The sequence below is a fragment of the Lycium barbarum genome, chromosome 4 (assembly GCF_019175385.1).
Source record: "Lycium barbarum isolate Lr01 chromosome 4, ASM1917538v2, whole genome shotgun sequence".
NCBI lineage: Eukaryota > Viridiplantae > Streptophyta > Magnoliopsida > Solanales > Solanaceae > Lycium > Lycium barbarum.
The window spans coordinates 2522901-2542146 of record NC_083340.1 but is presented as its reverse complement, the minus strand read 5'-3'; the positions used below and the strand labels follow the sequence as shown (position 1 = coordinate 2542146).

Sequence of the window (19246 nt, the reverse complement as noted above, 5' to 3'; positions counted from 1 at the left end):
ATTTTGTGTGATAAATCTTTGAATTCTTTAATTTTATAACTCCATTTATGGATTCTGATTCATCAGATGGGTCAAGCGGGTCGGGTAATTCAGATTTCGAGTTTGCATTCAACGATGACAATTTTTCGGATTGGGTTTTGAATATTCAGATTCTCTGCATTAGTGTTTAATATCTTTTTGCCTTAGATTTTTGGTTTTCTGCTAATTTTCACAAATGAAAAAAAGCCCTATATTTACCATAGAATTTTCTTTTTTGTAGGAGAGAAGAAGAAACCAAAAATAAACCCATAGATATCCCCGCCCTTAGAATATTCTTACTTATCACATCTCGCCATACCAACCGACCTCATAGACATGTTAAAAAGCACACTCCATCAACACAAACAAGAAATATGCGAAAAAAGGGAGGTGTCAATGGAAAGAACAGTCCTCTTATTTTTTGTCCTCGTGCAAGACAAACATTTGTCACGTAAAATTGAACTGATGAACACACACTCACAAAAAAAAAAAAAAAAAAAAAAAGAGGTAGATTTGTAACTGAATTCACATAACAACAAACCAAGCAATTCAATCTATTCAAGAAACCACATTTTAAAAAATTGTGATTTCACTTGCTACCTGTACAAAATTTATTGCATCAATTGTAATTTTTTTGGTATATAAACCCATTGTTATACCTTCATTTCTCAATTGGGTTTCTCTTAAAATTCAATTTTGTATCAATTTTGTGTGATAAATCTTTGAATTCTTTAATTTTACAACTCCATTTATGGATTCTGATTCATCAGATGGGTCAAGCAGGTCGGGTAATTCAGATTTCGGGTTTGCATTCAACTATAGCAATTTTTCGGATAGGGTTTTGAATATTCACACAAATGCCGCTATTTCGTGGTGGTCTTTAATTTTGTCCCTCAAATTTGTGTTCTTTATTTTTTTTTCCCTTCAACACTTTCAGCGCGACATAAATTTAGATTTCACTCGGCAAAGCTTACATTTAACTTCAGCAAATGTATCGTAACATCCCACAAGTTATGCCGGACAAGACAAAACTTTCAACACTCAATATCATCTGAAAAATATTATACAACTTATGCCATATAACTTAATTTCTACAAAACTTATATCGAGCGAGGCAAAAAATCAATTTTCGAATATAAAATATTACAGAACTTCAAGTCTGAATATTTTCATGGTGAAAGGGTCAAAAATATCCCTCATTTCATCAAAGTTTTCAAATATACCCCTGTCTTAACGGAAATCTCCAACATAACCTGATTTATTTTTAAACCCGCAACATTTAAATCCCGACCCAACTAAATAAAAAATGCATACGGGTTACCCACTCCTATGCCTAGTGGCTCCAGATATTTGACGCGAGAACAAGTTGGTCGCATATGGGTTTGGGTTGAATTTAAATGGAGCGGGTTTAAAAATGAAATCGGGTTATGTTGGAGATTTCCATTAAGACAGGGTATATTTGAAAACTTTAACAACGGAAGGAGTATTTTTGACCCAAATTTATAATGAAAGATATTTTTAGTCCTTTTCTCAAAGTAAAGGGGCATTTTTGACCCTTTTTTCTATTTTCATTAAATGAGCAGCACGAGCCAAAATTAAGGACCACAAATACAAATGACAAAACATTAAAGACCAGTACATTTGAAGGGCAATCGATGCAAAAACTTCAAAAATAAAACCATAAATATCCCCGCCCTCAGTATATCCTTACCTCATCTCGCCGTGCCAACCGACCTCATAGACATGTTAAAAAGCACACTCCGTACACACAAACAAGAAAAATAGAAAAAAGGGAGGTGTCAATATGGATAAAACAGCAGTCCTCTTGTTCTTTTGTCCTCGTACGAGACAAATATTTGTCACGAAAAACTTAAGTATATAGAACTGATCAACACACTCACAAAATAAAAAAAATAGTAATTTGTAACTGAATTCACGTAACAACAAACCAAGCAATTCAATCTATTCAAGTAACAACATTTCAAAAAATTGTGGTTTCACTTGCTACCTGTACAAAATTTATTGCATCAATTTTTTATTTTTTTTTATTTTATATAAACCCATTGTTTTTCCTTCATTTCTCAATTGGGTTCCTTTTGTGTGATAAATCTTTGAATTCCATAATTTTATAACTGCATTTATGGATTCTGATTCATCAGATGGGTCAAGCGGGTCGGGTGGTTCAGATTTCGGGTTTGCATTCAACGATAGCAATTTTTCGGATAGGGTTTTGAGTATTGAGATAATACCCGACCCGAAATTGAAAATTGAAATTGAAGATGTTGAAGACATTGTTTATTGGGCTAGGAAACGCAAAAGAAGAAGAGAAGAAATGAAAGAAAATAATGGTTTGTTTTTTTTTTTTTTTTTTTTTTTGTGTTATGAGAAAGAAATCACGTTTTTATGAATGCTTGAATAATTTAAACCCATGGAATTTTTGTTTTTTGTTTTTTAATGTTATGAGAAAGAAATCATGTTTTTATGAATGCTTGATTAGGGTTTAATATTTTAAACCCGTGGAATTTTGGTTTTTTGCTATCATGTTAACATAAAAAGAACAGATTTTGAGTTTTAGAAATCATGAAATGGTTGTTTGTATGGTGCTTGATTAGGGTTTAATAATTTAAAATATTTAGAGTTTTGGTTTAATGTAGATAAAAAGATCAGTTTTTTTTTTAATGGTTTCTTTCTGAATTTTAAATTAAGGTTTTGTTTACATCTTTTTAGTTTTTGGTTATTTTTTTTGTTTGTGTTGTGAGAGAAGAAATCATGAAATTGTTGCCTTTTTGAATGCTTGATTAGGGTTTAATAATTTGAACTCATAGAATTTTGGTTTTTTGCTATCATGTTACATAAAAAGATCATTTTTCCACCATAGATTTTTGCTTTTAGCTGAAGAGATATCAAGAAAGGAAAATGATTAGCTTTCTGATTCTGCATTAGTGTTTAATAAAAGCCTTGGATTTTTGCTTTTCTGCTAATTTTCATGAATGAAAAAAAACCCCTATTTTTAGCATAGAATTTTCTTTTTGTAGGAGAGAAGAAGAAACCAAGTAATAAAATGGATTGTTTTTCGACTACTATGTTAGGTTTTAACATCTTTTTGCCTTGGATTTTTGGTTTTCTGCTAATTTTCATGAATGAAAAAAAAAAACCCTATTTTTTACCATAGATTTTTGTTGTTATAGGATATCAGAAGAAACTGAGAATTAAAATGGATTGTTTTTCGACTTATCTGTTAGGGTTTAACGTCTTTTTGCCATGGATTTTTGGTTTTCTGTTAATTTTCCTCACTGGAAAAAAACTTATTTTTACCATAGATTTTGTTGCAGGAGAGACGAATCAAAGATGTAAAATGGATTCTTTTTCGATTTCGCTTTTAGGGTCTTACTCCACTTATTTTCCCCTTGGATTTTTGGTTTTCTGTTAGTTTTCATGACTACAAAAAACAACCTACTTTTGACCATAGATTTTTTGTTGCTGGAGAGAAGAATCCAAGATTCTTTTTCGATTTCTCTCTTAGGGTTTAACACCTATTTTATTAGTAAATAGGGTTTTACATCTTTTAGTTTGGTTTCTGTTATAGAGCCTGTCTGGATGGGCTTATGCTTATAAGTTTTTTTTTTTTTTTCAGCTTATAAGCTGCTTTAGATAAACTAAGTCAAATGGGCCCAATTATTTTTTTTAGCTTATTTTAAGCACAAAATGACTTTAAGCTGGCCAACCAAACACTCAAAAAAGCTGAAAACAACTTATAAGTAACTTATAAGCAACTTATAAGCCAATCCAAACGGGCTCATACATATATCTGGAATTGGATTATCCCATTTGCCATTTAACGTAAAGGCGGTTTTTTCTCATGGGAATTTCTTTTCTATTAATGCATACAAAAGGTAGTTTACTAATCCAAAAGGAGTGGAAGCGATTTAAAGGATTCATATAGCTAAACTCAACTAGTTTAGAGTTGAATTATAGTTGTTGTTATGTGAAAGACGGTTTATTGATATAAGGGTTTTTCCCCCCTTGTGTGGGATGTAGTTGCAATTTCTTTACAGATATAACTGCTGCAATTTTCTTCTCCAATTTAGAATTCTCTTGTTTTTTTGGTTAAAATAAAGGTAGGATTAGATTAGCATTCGAATTTGTTGTTATATGGCTGTGTTTGACGTTTAATCTAATGAGATGTAACTTGCAATGAAAAGCTTTGAATTTGCTATTGTTTGTTGGCTGTTTGAAATCTCACTTCAAGTGTACTTAAGTTTGTGGGTGATGGAAAAAAAATTTCATTCTCGAACGTTTGTGGCCTATCGAAGAACAAAATGTACTTTGTCACGTAACCTCTCCCTGTTAGTCGCGTATTTGGGATTCTGCACTATTAATGACTCTACTTTTCCTATTTTTGCCTTCCGTATGCTCATCTCGTTCACTTGTCAGATGCAAAAGTGGACCCTTTCCCTGTTAGTCGCGTATTTGGGAGTTCTGCACTATTAATGACTACTTTTCCTATTTTTGCCTTCTGTATGATCATCTCGTTCACTTGTCAGATGCAAAAGTGGACATGGTCATGCAACGTGAGGAGCAGGCAGTAAATTGTGATGTGCTGGAAATGGAAGATGGTCTTGCTGATGATGAACGAGAAGAAGAAGAAGCTGTAGGAATGCTTGAGGAATTGCCTTCCGCCATAGAGATGACCACTAATCCCCCTGGTACGTATTCACTTCCTTATAATGGACTATTTTTTTTCCCGCTATTTCAAGGTTATCAGTCATTAGTGATTCTAACTCTTTCCATAAAATCCTGATTATCTAAGTATCTGGGATTAGATTCCGATATTAGCCACTCCTCTGAGTATATTATGTTCGTTGATGATAATTGCACTCTTACTTTGTAGTCTACATGATCATTGGCTATTTGTCAAGATTTTCTTAGACAAGTTTGATGCATTTTATAGGCGATGATGAAGCTTCTGAAAAACATAATTCATCTACGAACATGGACTCATCAAAATCCCTTCATGTGAGAACTTTACATATCAGTTCTCCCATTTTGGCAGCTAAGAGTCGATTCTTTTATAAGGTGAGGGGTCTCTAATAGAATACTTTTTGCCTTAATTAGGCCTTCCCTGTTGTTTTCTTTTAACAACTACTTGTTTTCTTCTTAGGTGTTCTCAAATGGCATGAAAGAGTCGGAGCAAAGGCACGTAACTATACAAATCCATGCGTCGGGTATGCACTAATTTTGACTGGTACTTTCTTGTGTGAAAGATTCAATTCATTCCACTACATTTCTTTCCTGATTGAAAAGTGTAGTTGTACTGTTGAGTTTCAAGTTTTTCAACTACATTTCTTTCCTGATTGAGCATTGTCACACAGAATCACCACGCCCTTGTTCATACAATTGACACCTGTAAGACTGTGGTATTCGTGCCAGATTTGGAAGAGCTTAAGCACAGGCACAGAGAAGGAATAAGATGGTTAAGGAAGAATAGAGGGAAGGTGTCTGATATCATCTTCATGAACGACTTATACATTCACGAATCACTTTTTTTTTTTGGTCAAGTTAACATTCACAAATCTCTTTGAGTGGTAATGGCTCACTTAAATTAGATAAAGATTGCAGTAATGACAATTCATAATTCCTCTCAAGGCAGGGTTGGAAAATGCAATGTTTTTCTGAGAAAAGGAGCAATGGATGAACCTGCCGCTACCACTGCAGTGGCTATAACTAGCTTTTTCCCTAATAGGAGATTGGGTGTGGGTTTGTGCGAATCAACTATTAATGCACCATCAAATAGAAATCATATGACCTACTACTAATGAATGAAAATTGAGATCTTCCTAGGGCTGCCAAGCAACTAGATACGGAAATATTACACAAGGAATTTCAGTATTTTTTAGCCGTAGCGCGGCCCATAAATCCAGTATCTTTCTTTTTGATTATGAGATCTTTGACATGAATTTTATGAGATACTCCTAAAGAGTCAATTTGACAAAGATTATCGCGCATAATGATTGCAAGTTTATCAACATTCTCCATACACTTGATGATTTAAATATTTGCAAAATCTCCCGCCATATTTTCTTCTGTGTTAGTTGACAAAAAAAGGTAACTTTTCCCTTTCTCAACTTTATTGAGCAGAAGAAGCTGGCTTCATGGACCTGTTGAAATTTATGTATAGCAATACTTTAACAACTACAAGACCTACTGTTGTCCTTGATTTGCTGATGGCTGCTGACAAATTTGAGGTTAAGTCATGCATGAGATACTGCAGCCGCTTACTGTGGAGTCTTCGCATGACGTGTGAATCAGCTTTGCTCTATTTGGAGCTTCCTTTCAATATATTAATGGCTGATGAAATTCTGCCATTAACAGATGCTGCAAAACAGTTTCTTGCTTTACGTTTCAGGGATATAACCAAGTGAGTAGCTCTATGTAGAAATACTAACTTTTACATTGTTCGCTCTGGCTTGGTTGAATTCCATAGTGAAGCTGGTTAAGCTTTTGATTTTCCTCAGTATATTTCTTCATTTCATTGTCTTGATTACCGCATGAGTGAATATCTAGCTGATGAAGTTATTCCTTTTGTTTCATTGTTTCCAGGTTAAGAAATGACCTATAATAATGACCTCAACTTTAAATACTCCAGACACTTTTCACGAGCCTCTTAACCATGTATCATACTAATTGAAGTATGAACGATTTGCATTTCCATATCAGTCTGTATTTTAATCAATTGTTACTCGTTGGAAAATTTTCACATTATTTTTTCTTCTAATTTGAAAGTGATCTTTTATTTATTTGACTCACAGATAATGAATAACTTTTTCACTAACTGCTATTGGTGAGTGCAATGCACATGCATGCAAACTAGTTTGAGAAAAAAGGTATCTTTATTTGCATTCTTTTTCCTTAAATCCTTCAGGTTCCAAGAAGAGGTATTGGATTTGCCTCTTGTGGGAATTGAGGTTGTTCTGTCCAGTGATGATCTTCAGATTGCTTCAGAGGATGCTGTCTATGACTTTGCGTTGAAGTGGGCTCGTATCCATTACCCAAAGCCTGAGAAACGACGGGAAATATGGAAATCACATCTTTGTCACCTCATTCGGTTTCCATGCATGACATGCAGGAAGCTGAAGAAAGTCCTAACCTGCAATGAGTTTGATTCTGAGCTTGCTTCAAAGCTTGTCTTTGAGGCTCTTTTTTATAAGGCCGAAGCACCGTATAGGCAGCGGTCAATTGCTTCAGAGGCGGGAAAAAATTTAAACTATCGTTATGTGGAGAGGGCATACAAATATAGACCTATTAAAGCTGTCGAGTTTGAAAAGCCTGGTCAGCAGTGTGTTATTTACCTAGATTTGAAAAGAGACGAGGTTGCTTGCCTCTTTCCTGGTGGTAGAGTTTATTCAGAGGCTTTCCATTTGGGTGGACAAGGTTTTTTCCTGTCAGCTAATTGCAACATGGATCAACAAGGTGCAATACAGTGCTTCGGGTTGTTTCTGGGCATGCAAGAGAAAGGGTCAGTATCATGTCCAGTTGATTACAAGTTTGCAGTTCGTACCAGTCAAGCCGAGGAGGAATACGTGAGCAAATACAAGGGTAACTACACTTTCACAAGTGGCAAGGCTGTTGGCTGCAGGAACCTGTTTGGTGTAAGTTGGAGCGCGTTTCTGGGTGCAGATAGTATATATTTCATCAACGGAATTCTCCATCTTCGCGCCGAGCTTACTGTCAGGGAATAGAGTGTTTAGAAGCCAGAGTCCTGAAAGGTTTACATTGTAGTGTTATCTTAATGTCTTTATTTACAGTGCACCACATATGAGCAACAGTTTTGTGGGTTATAATGCTTTTTGTTACCTGTTGCCATATATGCACTGTTGTAAATTAGGATTATAATGCCTTTTGTTACCTGTTGCCATGCATGCTCTGTTGTAAATTAGTAAAGTCAAACTGGTTGAGTAGTTTCATATTTTGATCTTATAGTGACTTTGCTCATCCTGATTCCAGTGGCTTTGGGATGTGTAATTTAAGTGCTTTCTATAAAGTTCCATCAAAGGTTCAAATTCTATTTTGGCTTGTGGATAGAAATTCTGCTAGATTTTTAATGCACCATAAGCTTTAACTGCCTACTGTGTTTGAACTGAGACACAAAGTAAATATTGGTTTTTAGGTGAAGCTAGTGCAGGTACTCCTTGCCCCTCAGGGTGGCAGAAGAGAGCCAATGCCACCCCTTCCATCAAGCTAGTATGGCTTGTTTGGCCAAGCTTTTGGGAAGCCAAAATTGCCTCTTTTTTTTCTGAAGTGCTTATGTTAGAAAGTTGAGGTGTTTGGCCAAGCTTTAGGGAAAAAGTAAATGGTTTTGAGCAGTAGCAGAAGCTATTCTACTGAAGCTAAAAAAGTAGTTTTTCCCCCGAAGCACTTTTGGAACCTTTACCAAGCACAAATTACTGCTCTAATATTGGCAAAAGTGCTTTTCAAATTGATTAGCTAAACACCGCTAGTCTACAAAAGTACCTTTTCAAAAAACACTTTTAACGAAAAGCACTTTTTAAAATACAGATTTTGGATGATTGGCGGAACGGGCTATACATTCTACAACAGGAATCATAAAGCTGGTCAACAAGGAACAACTTGGCAGAGTGTTATGAGATAACAAGACATCAATGACAGCGCCCATTGACGAGAGCGGCGACATACGATGATCTAACCTTGACCGACGAGAGCGTAGCTGCTCGAGGTGGTAACTTGGAAGGAATAGTGTCACATGAGCTTAAAGTAGCAGTAATATTTTTCAACTGACTGTTATGTTTGTTGCAGTGTGCTTTCTTTTTTGACTCTTAACATTCAAGAATGAGATACTCCTAAGCAGATCAAGAGACCATTTTGTTCAGGTGAATTTAATTACCCCATCCGTTTCAAAATGCTTGTCTGGTTTTGACTTGGCACAGAGTTTAAGCAAGTAAAGAAGACTTTTAAATCTTGTGTTTGTTAACTAAAGATATGTTGAATGTACCAAAATGTCCTTTAATCTTGTGGTCTTAACACGCCATGTGGAAATTAAGGAGTTGCCAAAAAAGGAAAGTAAGACTGAAGATTTTGAAACGGAAGTAGTAGCTTTTAAGCATGAGTGTTGAAAAACACTTTGTAAGTGTTGGAGCTGAATACTTGAATAATGGCAGGCTTTAGGTTGTGCAATGGGAGTTACAGGCCAAATCATGGCCTTCTGGATCAACAAAGTGCATTCCATTGCTTCGGGTTGTTTCTGGACATGCAAGAGAAGGGTCAGTATCGTTTGCAGTTGATTACAAGCTTGCAGCTTGTGTCAGTCCAGGCGAGCGATACGTGAGCAAATACAAGGGAAACCACACTTCCACATGTGGCAAGGCTGTTGGTTACAGGAACCTGTTTGATGGAGCTTGGAACACGTTTCTGGCTGAAGATAGCATATACTTCATCCATGGAATTCTCCATCTTCATGCGGAGCTTACTGTCAGGCAATAGAGTGTTCAGCATATCTTACTGTTTTACTTAAAGTGCACCACATATTTGAACAGATTGTGAGTTGCTTTTGTTTTTTCCCCTCGTACAAGACAAAGAAATGTCACGAAACCAGAAGTGAACATCACAAAATAAAGACAAGTACTTGGTAACTGCTTTGAGATAAAAACAAACTAGCAAAACAACCTAATTAAGTATTCTTCTGAGAAACTAGATTTCCGTAATCTCAATCATTACCTTGTTTTCAAATTGGGGTTCCCTTCCTACCTGTAAAATTTATTGCATCAGATTTCTGTAATATCAATCTTTACCTGTTTTCAAATTGGGGTTCTCTTCCTACCTGTAAAATTTATTGCTTTCATTGTAAATCTTTTATATAAAACCCCCTATTCCTTCATTTACCCATTGGGTTTCTCTTAAATTTTATCGCCTCATTCAATTTGGTATAAAATTTTGGGTGAAAACTCTAACTTGGAACTGTTCAGTGATAATGGATTCCAATTTCCCTCTAGGGTATGGTTCTGAAGGGTTGGGTACACAAACCGATTTCGGGTTTGCCTTCAATAATAAATATTTCTCGGATCGGATTTTGAAGATTAAGATTGTAATCGACCCGGAAAAGAAAATTGAAGGTGGAGATGTTAATAGCATTGTTGAGCGGACTCGGAAACGCAAGCGTAAGAGTGAAAAAAATGGTTTGCTTTTTTTTTTTCCTGAATTTTAAATTAGAGTTTATTTACATCTTTATGGTTTTTTTTTTTTTTTTTTTTTTTTTTTTGTGTTATTAGAGAAGAAATCATGAAATGGTTGCCTTTATGAATGATTGATTAGGGTTTATAAGTTAAACCCATAGAGTTGTGGTTTTCTGTTATCATGTGCAGAGAACGATCATATTTTTACCACATAGATTTTTGGTTTTTGCAGAAAATATATCAAGAAAGAAAATGATTAGCTATCGATTTATGCATTAGGATTTAACACCTTTTACCCTTGGATTTTTTATTTTCTGTATCATCTACATAAATGGATGTTACTATAGATTTTTTGTTGCAGAAGAGAAGAAACCAAGATATTAAATGGATTGATTTTCGATTTCTCTGTTTGGGTTTAACATCTATTCCATTAATAGATGGGGTTGAACATCTTTTAATTCGTAGATGTTTTTGTTTTCGTTGGAGATATATCTGGAACTGGATATCCCATTTGCCATTTAGCGTAAAGGAGGTTTTTTCATATGGGAATTCCCTTTTGGTTAATGCATGGCAAAGGCAGTTTATGACTCAAATGGAGTGGAAGCGATGTAAAGGATTCATATAGCTAAACTCAACTAGTTTAGAGTTAAATTATAGTAGTTGTTCTTATGCGAAAGACAGTATATGGATATAGGGTTTTTTTCCCCTTGTGTGGGTTGTGGTTGCATTTTCTTTACAGAATTAACAGCTGCAATTTTCTTTTTCAATATAGAACTCTTTTTTGGTTAAAATAAAGGTAGGATTAGATGGGTATTCGAATTTGTTATTATATGGTTATGTTTGATGTTGAATTTAATGAGATGTAACTTGAAACGAAAGGCTTTGAAGTTTGCAGCCTATTGAAAGAACAAAATATACTTTGTCACGTAAACTTCCCTGTTAGTGACATATTTGGGAGTTCTGCACTATTAATTACTTGACTTTTCCTCTTTTTTCCCCTTCTGTATGCTTATCTCATTCACTTGTCAGATGCGGACGTGGTCATGCAACGTGAGGAGCAGGTATTAAATTGTAATGTGCTTGAAATGGAAGATGGTCTTGCTGATGATGAACAAGAAGAAGAAGAAGTTGTAGGAATGCTTGAGGAATCACCTTCTGCCATGGAGATGACAACAAATCCCCCTGGTACTTATTGACTTCCTTATAATGGACTATTTTTTCCTGCTATTTCAAGGATATCTGTCATTAATGATTATAACTCTTTCCATAAACTCTTGATTATCAAAGTATCTGACATTAGATTCTGATATTGCCCCCTCAAATTTTCGTTGATGATAGTTGCATTCTTACGTTGTTGTCTACATGATCATTGGTTATTTGTCAAGGTTTTCTTAGACAAGTTTGATGCATTTTATAGGCGATGATGAAGCTTCTGGAAATGATGATTCATCTACGAACACGGACTACTCAAACCCCATTCGCTTGAGAGCTTTATATATCAGTTCTCCCATTTTGGCAGTTAAGAGTCGATTCTTTTATAAGGTGAGTAGTGTCTTTAATATAATACTTATTGCCTTAATTAGGCATTCCCTGTTTTGTGTAATATAACTATTTGTTTTCTTCTTAGTTGTTCTCAAATGGCATGAAAGAGTCGAGGCAACGACACGTAACTATACGAATTCATGCATCTGGTAAGTTCTAATCTTGACTGGTACTTTCTTGTGTGAAATATTCAGTTCATTCCACATTTCCACTACATTCTGTCCTGATTGAAAAGCGTAGTTGTAATGATGAGCTTCAATTTTTTCAACTACATTTCTTTTCTGGATTGAATCAGGGGATAAAACCAATGTCAATGACTCCCCCCCCCCCCTCCCCCCCCCCCCCCCCCCCCCACTGTTAATACAATTGACACCTTTGGAAAAGTTTAGGTACATGCACAGAGAAAAGAATAAGATGATTAAGCAAGAATAGAGGTCTGATATCATCTTCGTGAACGACTTGTACATAAAAAAAATCTCCTTTTATTAGAAAAAGATTGCAGCAATGACAATTCATATTCCTTCTCAAGGAAGGGTTGGAAAAATGGAATGTTTTTCTGAGAAGAGGAGCAATGCATATTGTTAGGGTAAAAAACTTAGAATAACTAGCTTTTCCCTAGTATGAGATTGGGCTTGCGCGAACCAGATGCATTTTGTATTTACATTCTTTCACTCTCAATCCACCATCAAATAGAAATCATATTACCTACCAAACAGCTGGATAAGTAAATACCACACAAGGAATTTCTGTAGTTATTAGCCTTAGCCCGGTACATATATCCTATATTTTCTTTTTGATTATGGGATATTTGACATGAAATATATTAGATACTCCCAGAGAGTCAATTTGACAAAGATTATCGCGCATAGTGTTTGCAAGTTTAGTTGTATTCCTCATTCACTTGATGGTTTAATTAGTTGCAGAGTCTATCGCGAAAAATCATCTGCACATATTTTCTTCTGTTGTTGGTTGACAATTTTCCTTTTTTAACTTTTGCCTTTCTCAACTTTATTGAGCAGAAGAAGCTGCCCTCATGGACCTGCTGAATTTTGTCTATACCGATACTTTATCGACTACAACACCTACTTTTGTACTTGATGTGCTGAAGACTGCTTACAAATTTGAGGTTGCATCATGCATGAGATACTGCAGCCGCTTACTGCAGAATTATCGCATGACATGTGAATCAGCATTGCTCTATTTGGATCTTCCTTTCAATATATCAATGGCTGATGAAGTTCTTCCATTAACAAATGCTGCAAAACAGTTTCTTGCTTCGCATTTCAAGGATTTAACCAAGTGAGTAGCTCTATGTAGAAATATTAACTTTTACATTGTTCACTGATTTTAAAAAAAAAAAAAAAAAAAATTAACTTTTACATTGTTCGCTCTGGTTAAGTTTTTGATTTTCCTCAGTATCACGAGAAAATTCTTCATTTCATTGTCCTGATTACCACATGAGTGAATATCTATTACCCAACAGTTCGTCTTAGTAATCGCCCACCCTCTTGGAACCCAGGCACTAGCTGATGAAGTTTTTTCATTTTGTTTCATTAGTACCAGGTTAAGAATTGACCTATAATAAAAAACTCAGCTTTAAATGCTCTAGACACTTTTCATGAGCCTCTTAACTATCTATACTACTAATAGAAGTATGAATGATTTGCATTTCCCTATCAGTCTTTACTTTAGTCAATTGTTACATATTGGAAAATTTTCATATTGTTTTTCGTTTTAATTTGAAAGTGATCTTTTGTTTATTTGATTCACAGATAATGAATAACTTTTTCACTAACTGCTATTGTTGAGTGCAATGCACATGCATGCAAACTATTTGAGAAAAAAATTATCTTCATTTGCATTCTTTTTCCTTAAATCCTTCAGGTTCCAAAAAAAGGTATTGAATTTGCCTCTTGCGGGAATTGAGGCCGTTCTGTCCAGTGATGATCTTCAGATTGCTTCAGAGAATGCTGTCTGTGACTTTGCGTTGAAGTGGGCCCGGATGCATTACCCAAAGCTTGAGGAACGGCGGGAAATATGGAACTCACGTCTTTGTCACCTCATTCGATTTCCATGCATGACAAGCAGGAAGCTGAAGAAAGTCCTAATAACGTGCAATGATTTTGATTCTGGGCTTGCTTCAAAGCTTGTCTTCGAGGCTCTTTCTTATAAGGCCGAAGCACTGCATCGTCAGCGCTTAATAGTTGCAGAGGCAGGGAAGGAACTGGAATATCGTTATGTGGAGAGGGCATACAAATATAGACCTGTTAAAGCTTTCGTGTGCAAAATGCTTCGTCAGCAGTATCTTATTTACCTTATTTTGGAAAGAGATGTGTGCGCTAGCCTCTTTCCTTCTGGTAGAGTTTATTCACAGGCTTTCCATTTGGGTGGACAGGTTTTTTTCCTGTCAGCTCATTGCAACATGGATCAACAAAGCGCATTCCATTGCTTTGGGTTATTTCTGGGTACGCAAGAGAACGGGTCAGCATCACTTGCAGTTGATTACGAATTTGCAGCGCGTATCGGTCCAGGCGGCAAACACGTTAGCAAATACAAGGGAAACTACACTTTCACAGGTGGCAAGATTGTTGGCTGCAGAAACCTGTTTGGTGTAGCTTGGACTACGTTTCTGGCTGAAGATAGCATATACTTCATTGACGGAACTCTCCATCTTTGCGCCGAGCTATCTGTCAGGCAATAGAGTGTTTAGCAGCCTGTACCAGAGTTCTGAAAGGTTTACATTGTAATGGTATCTTTGTGTTTTTACTTAAAGTGCACCGCATATGAGCAAGTGTTTTGTGGGTTATAATGCTTTTTGTTACTTGTTGGCGTATACACTGTTTTAAATTAGTAAGAGTCAGGCTTGTTGAGTAGTTTCATATTTTGATCTTATAGTGACTTTGATCATGCTGATTCCAGTGGCTTTGGGATGTGTATTTAAGTACTTTCTATAAAGTTTCATCAAAGCTTTCTATTTTGGCTTGTGGATACAGATTCTGCTAGATTTTCAATGCACCACAAGCTTTAACTGCCTACTGTGTATGAACTTTGAGAATGCAAAGTAAATGTTGGTTTCCAGGTGAGCCTAGTGCAGGTACTCATTGTTCCTTGGGGTGGCAGAAGACAGCCAATGCCACCCATTCCATCAAACTGTTGGGCACTACTACCTGTTTGGCCAAGCTTTTGGTTTCCAAAAGTGTTTATTTTTTCAAACAAGTACTTATTTTAGAAAGTTGAGGTGTTTGGTCAAGCTTTTAGGGGAAAACTGAGTGTTTTGAATAGTAACATAAGTTGTTTTTCAAAAGTTTTGAAAGTAGTTTTCTAAAAGCACTTTTGGAATCTTTACCAAGCATAAGTTTATTGCTATAACATTTACAAAAATGTTTTCCAAATTGATTAGATAAACACGCCTAGTCTCCAAAAGTACTTTTCATAAAACACGTCTAGTGAACAACACTTTTTAAAATAAAGAGATCGAGGAAGCTTGGCCAAACACATTCTACAACGAGAATCATAAGGCCAGTCAACAGGGAACCAAGACATCACTGACAATGTCTAGCGACGAGAGTGGTGACATACGAGGATCTAACCTCCACCAACTAGAGTGTAGCTGCTCGAGGTGGTAATTTGGAAGGAACGGTGTCAAAGGAGCTTAAAATACTACTCCCTGCTCCGTTCCATTATAAGTGTCACTTTAATCAAATTTTGTTGCCCTATAATAAGTGTTACCTTAGGAAATCAAGACATAAATTGGCTAGTTTTTTCCAATTCTACCCTTAGATAATAAAGTAATTTCTAAATGATGACTGAAAAAGCCACATAGTAATTTGGTATTGTTGGATTCTCAATGTCAAAAGGTTTACTTCTTGTGCATGCTCTAATCAAAAGGTAAAAGTAATTTATTTTTATTATATAGGGGTAATTTGGTAAACTTCACATTGCATTATTGATTTCTTAATATGCGTATTTTTGGCTAAGATGACACTTATTATGGGACGGAGGGAGTAATATTTTTTAACCAGAAGGAAGCTTCGAGCTTAGATTGGTGGTTGGGAACGGGAATGGAACTCTATGAGATCGAATCTACTGTCGTCCTTCATTAGCTCGGTGGTAGAGCCGTCGGCTGTTAACTGATTGGTCGTATGTTCGAATCCTATTTGTAGAGATCTGATTGATTCTGAATTCTTTAATTCAGGATAGAGGCTCGCTTTGCCCGTTAAGAGGAGGTAACCCGTTCTCTATCTTTGTTTCTATTGCATTCTATCTCATCGTATGATTTGTTATGTTTGTTGTAGCGTGCCTTCTTTGACCCATCATATTCAAGAATGAGATACTCCTAAGCAAATGAAGAGACCATTTGGTTTAGTTGAATTGAAGTAGCTTTTTAAGCACCGAAGGCTGAAAAAAATACCTTTTTAAGTGTTGAAGCTGAATATTTGAATAATGGCAGGCTTTAGGTTGTGCAATGGAAGTCAACCTAGATCATGGCCTTCTTGGTCACTCATCAAACTTGTGTCCGTATAAATCGTAGTTGTTCCATCTTTTTACAAAAGATTTTATCTGCAAAAAGACAAAAGAACATGCATTAAAGTCAATGTGATAATTCCCGCATTCTATGGAAAATCTATGGTCTCTCTTTATCAAAAGACAGAGTCATCATTGTTCACCCTAAGGTGGAATCCCTATTATTAAGCTAATGGGACCAACTTAAGCATGACTTTGAGCATCTAACCCTACTCTTTTTTTCCTCTCCTCTATTTTCAATTGATGACGTTGGAGTCTGAATCAACTTGGAGGATCTCGACTATTTCATTAAGTATTTTTTTTTTGTTTTCCATCCGATGTCAGTAATTTTTATTTGGCTCCCCATTAATTTTGTTTTTTGTTTTGCACCCGATATGTAACACCTCTACTGCCCCCCGACTAATCCGGTACATGTTACCTTCCAACCAGAACAAATACATGGTGACTATGCCGACCAACACTTAAGCAATATAAAGAAATTACCTTTCTTTTTTTCCTTTTTTTTTTTTTTTTCCTACTAGAGTTTGAACTCTCAACGGTTTTCACCCACTTAATTGTCACACCCTTGATTATAAGTTATACCCTACTTCTTAGTCCAACAGAGAAAAAGACTTTCCATCTCCAACCCTTCTTTCTTCCTCAGTTTAAGCCATTTTTCAAGCTCACCATCCTTCATACCGTTGGAAAGTAAAGCAAACCAAATAGTTACCGTATTCAATGAACTCCAAGAATGGATCACAATGGCCAAGGAGATCAAATTTTGTGCACAACTTGTACATACTTTTCTTATTCCTCTTCTTGAAACTCTTTCTTCTTGTTCAATGTTCTAACAACAGCCTTACAGAATCACTAGAAGTTATTCTTCACGAACATGCTTTCAAGACTTTGGTTCATCAACATACTGGATCTTTATACAATGCTAGTGTTCCTTCAAGTCTAGCAGGTATGAAACTCTCACTAGTGAGGTTAAGAAGCAAGACATTATGGGAAAAAGGTGAAAATTTTAGTGGATTTTCAATTCCTCCAAGAACTATTCCAGTACCTTATGTTAAAAGAATCCACATTGTATACAATGATTTAGGAAACTTGTCTTCTCATTACTTCAATATATCAGGTTACAGTCTCTTAACTTCTGTTATTGGTTTCATGGTTTATGATGCACCATCACATATTAGCAACATTACAAGTCTCGCAAAGATTGATCTTAGACCAATGGGACAACCTATATCGATCGAGTTCAAGAATTTAACATTGATGAAAGGAAGAACAGTAAAGTGTGCCATGTTTGATGAAAATGGAAAATTTTCACTTAATGAAATGAGGTTTCCTAACTTATGTTACACAAGAAATCATGGTCATTTCACTATAGTGTTACCTTTAGAGAACAGGAAGAAGAGGAGAATATGGGGATTTTTGGCCATTGGATTTGTTATCGGGCTATTTGGGGTGGCATTGGTGGTTGTTGTAGGAAGGATGGTGATGGGAATTTTTAAAGCTAAGAAAACAAGTGAAATGGAAAGAGAAGCAGAGGAAGGTGTGTTTTTGGGAGATATTGTGGTTGGTAGAAGTAAAATGCCTGTTGCTAATGTCACAAGAACTCATCCAGTACTTGAAGGACCATGTTTTCCATAGTTGTGTCATTTTATTGAGATTAGCTGGTTCTGTGTTTTAAAGGTAAAATCTTTACTTGTATAGTCGCATTCCCGTAGGCGTTAGCACAGAATTTTCATGACCAGTTTGAGGAAGTCTTTTGACTTCTAAAATACATTTCTAAAACTTAATTTGGATAGTTGTAAGATAAACCTTAGTGATTTCTAGTATGTATTACACCATCTAGTATGGTCACTTTGTTTTTAATTTGATAGTTTATACAGTTATGATAGATGCTAGGCTTTCTGCAATTTCTTTTTGGCAAACTGTGAAAATTACCATAAATAACAAAACAACAAATACACCTAAAGAGCACTCAAATCCACATGCCACTTTCTAGGAAGGGTTCTTGAGAATGAGTTTTCCTATTCAACCTAAGTAAGGTCAAGTCTTTCTATGGTTTCCTTTTTGATCTGTGCTATGACTATATCTGTATGTACAACTCTATTCTAAAACACTCCTAAGTTCCTAGCTCCCCAAGTATGATATATAGCAGCCCCCCAAATAGCTGCAATTTTCTTCTATTTGAATTGCTCGCAATGCTTATGCTTGATCCTCTCCAGCACCAGTTTAGCTTCTCCAGGTCAGATTTGAACTTCAGCCTACTTCATCAATTCAGAACTGACTTGCCTGAACCAGCTACACTCAGTAAACAAATGTAAGGTGGTCTCTACTGTCTGTGCATCACAAAGACAGCAAGTGGCATCATCAACTGGAATATTCAAATGCAGTAACCTCTCCTTTGTAAGATACCTTCTCTGCACAGCTAACCACATAATAAACCTGTGTTTTGGCTGTGCAACTGCACTCCATATCAATTCAGCCGACCTCCATCTCCGCTGATGTCCCACAAGCTATTTATAACCGCTAGTGATGGAATATTGTCCATCTGGAGTGAGGTGATAGCTATCATGAGAGTACCATATTCTCATATCTTCCTTTAAAGAGTTCAACTTTCTCCAGTACTAACTACTGTCAAGTGCAGCCTTGTGCATCCATGCTTTTTGCAACTTCTATTCTATTCTATAAAAATTCAGTCATATTTGCTCCAATTTTAAACATTATGTGATTTCTTTTCATTTGCTTAAACCTTAATGGACATAGTTGTCCGATAATACTTATGTTGACGAGAGAGAACATGTATCCTCTTCCTTTTTGCCTAAGCCGTGTTGGACAAAGTTATATGTCCTGTAATAAAATAACTAAACAATAATTATAATTTATTTCAGACAAAAAGGATCAGGTACAAGAACTCTCTTTTGTGTAAAAAGAAAAGTCAATGAGTTAATGACTATTAAATGAAATTTTGGATTTTAAATATGGGT

At 35.8% G+C, this 19246-nt stretch overlaps 3 protein-coding genes across 5 annotated transcripts; all 3 read left to right on the top strand.

The window, feature by feature from the left end:
• The first annotated feature begins 1825 nt into the window (after nt 1-1825).
• Nucleotides 1826-9329, top strand: LOC132634829 (BTB/POZ domain-containing protein POB1-like). Of its 2 annotated transcripts, XM_060350931.1 has the most exons (7): nt 1826-2366; nt 4563-4724; nt 4970-5094; nt 5180-5243; nt 6157-6436; nt 6941-7784; nt 9195-9329. In XM_060350931.1, exons 1-6 carry the CDS (start codon nt 2159-2161, stop codon nt 7755-7757), a joined length of 1656 nt encoding a protein of 551 aa, XP_060206914.1. In that variant the 5' UTR covers nt 1826-2158; the 3' UTR covers nt 7758-7784; nt 9195-9329. The 2 variants fall into 2 exon arrangements, with proteins under 2 accessions (XP_060206914.1, XP_060206915.1); XM_060350932.1 differs by lacking the exon at nt 9195-9329 and having other exon boundaries at nt 1827-2366; nt 6941-8016.
• Nucleotides 9330-9376: 47 nt separating this feature from the next.
• On the top strand, nt 9377-14739 carry LOC132634828 (BTB/POZ domain-containing protein POB1-like). Of its 2 annotated transcripts, none has more exons than XM_060350930.1 (7): nt 9377-9509; nt 10026-10190; nt 11235-11390; nt 11623-11747; nt 11833-11896; nt 12767-13046; nt 13632-14739. In XM_060350930.1, the coding sequence occupies exons 1-7, from the start codon at nt 9425-9427 to the stop codon at nt 14446-14448; spliced, it is 1692 nt and encodes a 563-aa protein (XP_060206913.1). In that variant the 5' UTR covers nt 9377-9424; the 3' UTR covers nt 14449-14739. The 2 variants fall into 2 exon arrangements, with proteins under 2 accessions (XP_060206913.1, XP_060206912.1); XM_060350929.1 differs by having other exon boundaries at nt 10026-10208.
• Nucleotides 14740-16213: 1474 nt separating this feature from the next.
• On the top strand, nt 16214-19021 carry LOC132638058 (uncharacterized). The gene is made up of 2 exons (XM_060355046.1): nt 16214-17945; nt 18485-19021. Exon 1 carries the CDS (start codon nt 16989-16991, stop codon nt 17901-17903), a length of 915 nt encoding a protein of 304 aa, XP_060211029.1. The 5' UTR covers nt 16214-16988; the 3' UTR covers nt 17904-17945; nt 18485-19021.
• Nucleotides 19022-19246: the final 225 nt, after the last annotated feature.

What these genes read in the sequence shown, in the direction of transcription:
- LOC132634828 (XM_060350929.1), top strand. Translation starts at nt 9,425, where the DNA reads ATGGAGCTTGGAACACGTTTCTGGCTGAAGATAGCATATACTTCATCC. An exon ending in CATGCGGAGCTTACTGTCAG is followed by an intron (nt 9,510 to 10,025) that starts GCAATAGAGTGT and finishes ATTTCCCTCTAG; the next exon opens with GGTATGGTTCTGAAGGGTTG. An exon ending in AGAGTCGATTCTTTTATAAG is followed by an intron (nt 11,748 to 11,832) that starts GTGAGTAGTGTC and finishes TTTTCTTCTTAG; the next exon opens with TTGTTCTCAAATGGCATGAA.
- LOC132638058 (XM_060355046.1), top strand. Translation starts at nt 16,989, where the DNA reads ATGAACTCCAAGAATGGATCACAATGGCCAAGGAGATCAAATTTTGTG.
- LOC132634829 (XM_060350931.1), top strand. Translation starts at nt 2,159, where the DNA reads ATGGATTCTGATTCATCAGATGGGTCAAGCGGGTCGGGTGGTTCAGAT. An exon ending in AGAGTCGATTCTTTTATAAG is followed by an intron (nt 5,095 to 5,179) that starts GTGAGGGGTCTC and finishes TTTTCTTCTTAG; the next exon opens with GTGTTCTCAAATGGCATGAA. An exon ending in CGTTTCAGGGATATAACCAA is followed by an intron (nt 6,437 to 6,940) that starts GTGAGTAGCTCT and finishes TAAATCCTTCAG; the next exon opens with GTTCCAAGAAGAGGTATTGG.